Source organism: Mastomys coucha, unplaced genomic scaffold, assembly GCF_008632895.1.
Source record: "Mastomys coucha isolate ucsf_1 unplaced genomic scaffold, UCSF_Mcou_1 pScaffold22, whole genome shotgun sequence".
Taxonomy (NCBI): Eukaryota; Metazoa; Chordata; class Mammalia; order Rodentia; family Muridae; genus Mastomys; species Mastomys coucha.
The window spans coordinates 267,575,761-267,583,463 of NW_022196905.1; the positions used below are offsets into that span (position 1 = coordinate 267,575,761).

The 7,703-nt window shown below is 38.9% G+C and overlaps 1 protein-coding gene across 1 annotated transcript in view; it reads right to left on the reverse strand.

Moving 5' to 3' along the window:
* The window catches only part of LOC116067897 (coiled-coil domain-containing protein 7-like), a 19,852-nt gene extending 14,623 nt beyond the window's left edge, over window positions 1-5,229 (reverse strand). The window contains exons 1-2 of the mRNA XM_031336898.1: window positions 5,159-5,229; window positions 4,727-4,816 (exon numbers count right to left, since the gene is read on the reverse strand). Of these exons, the coding sequence (XP_031192758.1) occupies window positions 4,727-4,804 (78 nt within the window). The 5' untranslated portion in view covers window positions 4,805-4,816; window positions 5,159-5,229. The remainder of the gene's footprint in view (window positions 1-4,726; window positions 4,817-5,158) is intronic.
* Between the last annotated feature and the right edge of the window lie 2,474 nt (window positions 5,230-7,703).

The following is a 7,703-nucleotide window of genomic DNA, read 5'->3' on the forward strand; positions in this document are numbered from 1 at the left end:
CAACAGATGGTGCTGGCTCAATTGGCGGTTAGCATGTAGAAAAATGCAAATCGATCCATTCCTATCTCTTTGTACAAAACTCAAGTCCAAGTGGATCAAAGACCTCCACATAAAACCAGACACATTGAAACTAGTAGAAAAGAAAGTGGGGAAGAACCTCAAGCAAATAGGCACAGGGGAAAATTTCCTAAAGAGGACACCAATAGCTTATGCTCTAAGAACACGAATTGACAAATGGGACCTCATAAAGTTGCAAAGCTTCTGTAAGGCAAAAGACATTGTCAATAGGACAAAACGGCAACCAACAAATTGGGAAAAGATCTTTACCAATCGTATACCTGATAGAGGGCTAATATCCAATGTATACAAAGAACTCAATAAGTTAGACTCTAGAGAACCAAATAACCCTATTAAAAAATGGGGTACAGATCTAAACAAAAAATTCTCACCTGATGAATACCGAATGGCTGAGAAACACCTAAAGAAATGTTCAGCATCCTTAGTCATAAGGGAAATGCAAATCAAAACAACCCTGAGGTTCCACCTCACACTAGTCAGATTGGCTAGGATAAAAAACTCAGGTGACAGCAGATGCTGGAGAGGTTGTGGAGAAAGAGGAACACTCCTTCATTGGTGGTGGAATTGCAAGCTGGTACAACCACTCTGGAAATCAGTTTGGTGGTTCCTCCAGAAACTGGGCATAGTTCTACCAGAGGACCCAGCTATACCACTCCTGGGCATACACCCAGAAGGTGCTCCAACATGTAATAAGGACACATGCTCCACCATGTTCATAGCAGCCTTATTTATAATAGCCAGAAGCTGGAAACAACCCAGATGTCTCTCAACAGAGGAATGGATACAGAAGTTGTGGTACATCTACACAATGGAGTACTACTCAGCTATTAAAAACAATGAATTTTTGAAATTCTTAGAGAAATGGATGAATCTGAAGAATATCATCCTGAGTGAGGATGTAACCCAATGACAAAAGAACACACATGTTATGCACTCTCTGATAAATGAATATTAGCCCAGAAGTTCAGAATACAGGAAGAACAACCCACAAACTACAAGAAACTCAAGAAGAAGGAAGACCAAAATGTGGGTATTTCATTCCTTCTTAAAAGGGGGAACAAAATACCCATGGAAGAATTTGCAGAGACTAATTATGGAACAGAGACAGAAGGAAGGTCATGACAGCCTAATATAGCTACCTCTTGAGAGGCTCTGACAGTACCTGATTAATACAGATGTAGAGGCTCACAGCCATCCATTGGAGTCAGTACAAGGTCCCCAGTGATGGAGTTAGAGAAAGGACTAAATGAGCTGAAGGGTTTGCAGCCCCTTAGGATGAACAACAATATGAACTAACTAGTACCCTCAGAGCTCCCAGGGACTCAACCACCAACCAAGGACTATATATGGTGGGACTGATTGTTCTGGCAGCATGTGTATAGTAGAGGATTGCAAAGTCGATCATCAATGGGAAGAGAGGCCCTTGGCCCCGTGAAGATTCTGTGCCCCAGTGTAGGGGAATGCCAGGGCCAAAAAGTGGGAGAGGGTAGGGTGGCAAGCATGGGGAGGGGGGAGGCAACAGGGGTTTGTTCTTGTTGTTTTTGTTTGTTTGGTTGGTTTGTTGGTTTTTGGAGGGGAAACTGGAAAAGGAGAAACCATATGACATGTAAATAAAAAATATCTTATTAAAAAATTATTAATAAATAAATAAATAAAAAGCTAGAGCCATGTGGTGGTGGTAGTTCCCACATTTAATCCTGGCACTTGGGCAGCAGACACAGGGAGATCTCTGTGAGTTCAAGGACAGCTTGGTCTGCAGAGCAAGTCCCAAGACAGCTATGGCTACACAGAGAAACCTTGTTAAAGAAAGAAAGAAAGAAAAAACAAAAGAATGAAAGAACAAAAGAACAAAAAGAAGGAAGAAAAGAAGAAAACAAGGAAAAAGAAAGAAAAATAATGGTACGGATCTGAAACCCAGCACTCAGGAGATGATGTCAGGAAAATCAGGGATGTAAAATCACTCTCAGCTACACAGTGAGTGTATGGCCAGGCTGAACACAGAAGACACTGTCTCAATAACAAGAATATCAACAATAAAAAAAAAACACAGAAATATGGAAACAGTAATGAATTTTAACAAAAACTATTATATTCCCCAAATAACCTAGTGTGCTTTGGAAGATGTTTTCTATAAAACTCATACATAGTATAGACCAGAAATAGTAAATAATGAGGGGTTATTAAGAGAAAATAATTTCTGATTTCTTATCGAATATCAAAGAACTATCAAGTAACCAACAAAAGTGGGTTTAAAAGTATTCCATGGGACACAATGCATGATATTGTAGCACTTTTAGATAAGGCAGGTGGGCTGAAGTGAGTTCTTGGCTAGCCTGCAGTACAATATAAGAAAAATGCCTCCAAAAATCCAAAAAAGTGTTTTAAATATATATATATATATATATATATATATATATATATATAATTATGTAGCTGGTTTATAACAATTCACTTTATCTGACTCTTGCCTGTAGTTTGTATTTAGAAACATGAGTAAAAAATGGTAAGAAGAGAAAACATAAAAGGAAGCAGATTGTCTTACATGATTGGCATTGTACTAATTTGTACTCACACCAGTTACTATAGTCAACTAATTATAATTGTAGTTGGTATAATTAAGTAGTTATAGAGAACATAAAATGCATTTAAAAGACTTGGGGTTTGTGGATTTAGGGTAGTAGTAGATTCTGCCTAATAATCAAAAAGTCCTGGGTTCAGTCTTCAGCTCCAGAGGTTTGAGGGAAAACAAAGCTTTGACTCTCTTATTCACTAACAGATCTACGAAGCTCAATATTTTCCATGTAAATGTCTTTCATGAAACTGAAGAGGATATCAAAAGATGAAAAAAAATCTTTCGTGCTCAAGAAGTGGTAGGATTAATATAGCTAAAATGGCCATCCTACAAAAATCCATCTACAGATTCAATGCAATCCCCATCAAAATTTCAACACAATTCTTTGCTGACCTTTGAAGAACAATACTCAATTTCTTATGTATAAACAAAAAAATCAGGATAGCTAAAAATGATTCTGAACAATAAAAGAACTTCCAGATTCAACTCACCACCACTGATGTGAAGCTGTACTACAGAACTATGATAATAAAAACTGCATGGTGTTAGCATAAACACAGGCACATTCATCAATGGAATCAATCCACACTCCTATGGACACCTGTTTTCTTAATAAAGAAGCCAGAAATAGCCACTAGAAACAAAAAAGTATTTCCAATAAATGGTGTTGGTCAAACTGGATGTGTATCTGTAGAAGAATGAAAATAGATCCATATTTATTGCCCTGCACAAAACTCAAGTCCAAGTGGATCAAAGACCTCAACAAAAAACCAGACTCACTGAACCTTACAGAAGAGAAAATAGGAAATATTCTTGAATGCACTGGCAGAGAAGACAATTTCTTAAACAGAACATGGATAGTGCAGGCACTAAAATCAACAATTAATATATGGGGCCTCATGAAACTGAAAAGCTTCTGTAAGGCAAAGGACACCGTCAGGAGCAATTTAGGAAAAGCAAAGGCTGGCAGGTTACTGCTCTGGAGTTGGCCCATCATCTTTGCATGGTCTGCTATGGAAGAGCTATGAGAGGCAAGGTCCCTAGAGACTTCATCTCATCTGAGTTATAGAGTAAGAGAATGGTATGTATTTAAGCACAAGTAATAAAATTATAAGAACAAGGAGTATCAGTCTTTAGTCGTCATCCAACACTGTTTTGATGAGTACCCAGTACCCGTCCCCAAAAGGTAGGGCAGGCCCCTCTGGCAAGACACCATCAATAGGACAACAAGACAGCCTACAGAATGGGAAAAGATTTTCACTAATTCCACATTTAAGACATGGCTAGTATCCAAAATATAGTTTTAAAAAAAGCTCAAGAAACTAGACATCAATAAACCAAACAATCCTATTAAAAATAGCATACAGGTCGGAACAGAGAATTCTCAACTGAGGAATCTTAAATGGCCTAGAAACTCTTAAAGAAATGTTCAACATCTTTATCTATTAGGGAAATGCAAATCAAAATGACTTTGAGATTCTGTCTTACACCTGTCAGAATGGCTCAGATCAATAACAGTGACAGCTTATGCTGGTGAGGAGCAAGAGGAACACTGCTCCATTGCTGGTGGGAGTGCAAACATGTACATCCACTATGGAATTCAATGTGGTATGGTTCCTTGTCCAGCTGTGATATGAGGGCTTATACCTACCTAGTCATATTGCATACTTCTTACCATGTTTGGTTGACATTCCTGGGAGGTCTGTTCCTTTTTGAAGGGAAACAGAAGAGCAGTGGTTCTGGGGAAGATGGGAGGTGGGGGAAGGGCTAGAAGGAATAGAGGAGGGGAGGCTGTAGGGGATGTATTTCATGGGAGAATGATAAATAAAAAGAAAAAAAAGTTAAAATAAAAAGATGTCTTTTACATTGATTAGGCTGTTTCTGTTTTCATCTTATGAGTTTGATAGAAAATACGGAAATTTAGAACATTAACTTAAGGTTTTGAATCAGAGCTTCTAAAAATCATGATGGATAGAATGTGTCATAAAACAAGTAAATGTCATTTTGGGTCCCATCTGTGTGATACTAGGCATTATTTGATACTGCATGTCATTTTTATCAGTTACATGTACCAACCTCTATTTCTCTCAGCCTTCGAACTTCTCCTTCCAGCAGGGCTTTCTCCATTACTAACAACTGACAATCAGTTTCCATCTGTTTATATTTCTAAAGACAAATATAATAATTACAATTAAAATTAAGCATCTCCATTAGGTTTACTTCACTAAAGCATGACAAAAGAATGGGCCACTAGCATTAATTTCTAAACTGTCATTTAGATCTAGATAAGAAATAGATTACAGTTTAGTATTTCAGAAGTGTTTCTGAATGACCGTGATGGAGATAAAATGAAAAATAGCATGCAATTGCTTCTAGTTCACAACCTGGGTAAACTGAGTGAGTGCTTATCTTTAATTATACTGAGAGATGAGATAAAATGGTCATCTCTAGAGTGTCTTCAAAATTCAACGACAAAGTGCAATATCAAACTAAGAATGTAATACTTACAGACTGAATTGCATCCTGTTCAGCTAGAGCTCTGAAAAACAGACCAAAAGTAACTGTACTACATTAAATATATCCATATTTCAAGTTATGGAACACATTTAAATTTTTAAAAAGATTTTTAACAAGTGCCCTCTGCCTAGTCTCACAACCTACTCCTGTGCTCTAGCCAAAACCTAGACTCCAGGAGCCTCCCTACATGTATCCACCTACAGTGCCCTGTAATTAACATGCCTTTAATCCCAGCACGCAGGAAACAGAGACATACAGATCTCTGAGTTCAAGGCCAGCCTGGTCTACAGAGCAAGTTCCAGGACAGCCAAAATTAGGTAGTGAAGAAAACCATGGAAAACAGAATGTTGGTGAAGATATATTTCCCAGCAAGCAGCAAAACCAGGCAGCTTAAGCTATGTGATTCTGGCTTTAGAATCAAAGATAAAAGAAAGCAGTTATGGAATCTCCCGCAGCAGCTAAGGAAAGCCACTAAAGGCAGGCATGTAGCAGAAATGTCCCTCCATGGAGGCCCAGAGAAGCCATTGTGTGAAGCTGTGAAGGTGAAGACTGGGTTTTCTTGGGCACCCCAAGAGGTCAGATATGCCTGCGCAATGGGGTACCTGCCAAGGAAAATTGCTAACAAGGAGTAAAAACAGCTCAAGAGAAAAAATTGTGTTGCACTCAATAAAGCTGAAAGGAGTTGGAAATCTGAAGAGCATTTTGACATCAGACATGGAGATGCAGAGTTTGGAGTTTCTCTAGCTGGTTTTCAATCTTCCTTTGGTTCAGTATTTCCTCACTATGCTTCATTGCTTACATGTTGGAATGGAAATGTACATCCTGTGTGCATTGTATAGTGTATGTGATCTGTTTGTTATTTTGATTTTATAGGGGATTATAGTCAAGTGATTGTGTGAATTTCAGAAGAGACTTCAAACTTTTAAATATTGTTGTGGCTGTGACAGACTATGGAGACTTTTGAAGTTGGACTAAATGAATTTTGCATTATGTCATGACTACAGGTGCATGGAGGCCAGGGGGTAGAATGTGGTAGTTTGAGTAGGTATGTCCCCCATAGACTCATGAGGTGGAATACTTGGCCTCTAGGGAAGGGCACTATTAGGAGGTGTGAACTTGTTGTAGCAAGGATGTCACTGTGGGGGTGGGCTTTGAAGTCTCCTGTGCCCATGCTATGCTCAGTATGGCAAACAGTTCTTTCTGCTGCCTGCAGGTCAAGATGTAGAACTCTCTGCTTTTTCTCCAGCACCATGTCTGCTTAAATGCTGCCATGCTCCCCACTATGACAATAATAGACTAAAGCTCTGAAACTGTAAGCTAGCTCCAGTGAAATGTTGTTCTTTATTAAGAGTTGCCATAGTCATGGTGTCTCTTCATAGCAATAATATCAAAATTAAGACAAATGCATACACATATGTAAGAGGTCATCTGTTTTATCTTTTAATAATATTTATATTGTTTAAAACAATTTTTAAATTGAAATATATTTTGACCATATTCTTCTCCTCCCCAAGTCCTTTCACACCCTTCTCCCATCTACCCAACTTTATGTTCTTTATGGAAAGAAAAAAAAATCAATACAAACACCCAAAACTAAAAATAAAATAAAGCACCTCCCAAAGTAAATATGAAAACAAAACAAATAAACAAGTAAAATCCATCACATTGTAACCAAATGGAAGCACAAACAAGCAAATAAAAAGCTGTGGAGTTCATTATATACTTGAAGACTACTACTGAATATGTGGCCAGTTTGGGAGTGGTTGATATACCCTGTGTAACTCTATTTGAGATAGCCTCTCAAATACTCCTTGATTTTAGCCATCTCTGCCGATATTCCCTCCAACAATCCCTTCTCCCCTCTACTTCCTGACTTGATCCTCCCATTCCAGATGCCTCCATACATACTCTTATCTACTGTATTTCCCTTTTCTTTTTGGGGGTGTTGGTGGAGGCTGGGAGAGAAAACATAAATCAGTGGGAGAGCATCTCAGGGATATGGGAGATGTCCAGGAGTCCAAGGGGGTGACTGTAGCTGAACCCTGTACCATCTGAGGACATGGAGCCTGAAGATTCCACTTCCTGTAGCCAGTTCAGACTTGCAGTTGAAAAAGGCAGACACCAGCTCATCTATAAAACCTTGGACCCAAAATTTGTCCTGCCTACAAGAAATGCAGGGATAAAGATGGAGCAGATATCTAAGGAATGACAACTAATGATTGGCCGAACTTGAGACTCACCATATGGGAAAGAGCCAACCCCTAACATTATTAATGATAATGATAATGACTTGGAAGACAGGGTCTGTCTTCTGAGAGCCCCCATCTAGCAGCTGACCGAAAAAGATGCAGAGCCCCACAGTCAAACACTAGGTGGAACTCAGGTGGAACTCAGGGAGTCTTGTGGAAGAGTTGGGGAAGAACTGAGAGAGCCTGATAGATCAAAGACCCCACAAAAAGACCTAAAGCCTAAACTAACTTGGTCCTATGGGAGCTCACAGAGACTAAATTATCAACCAACCAAAGGGCATGCCCAG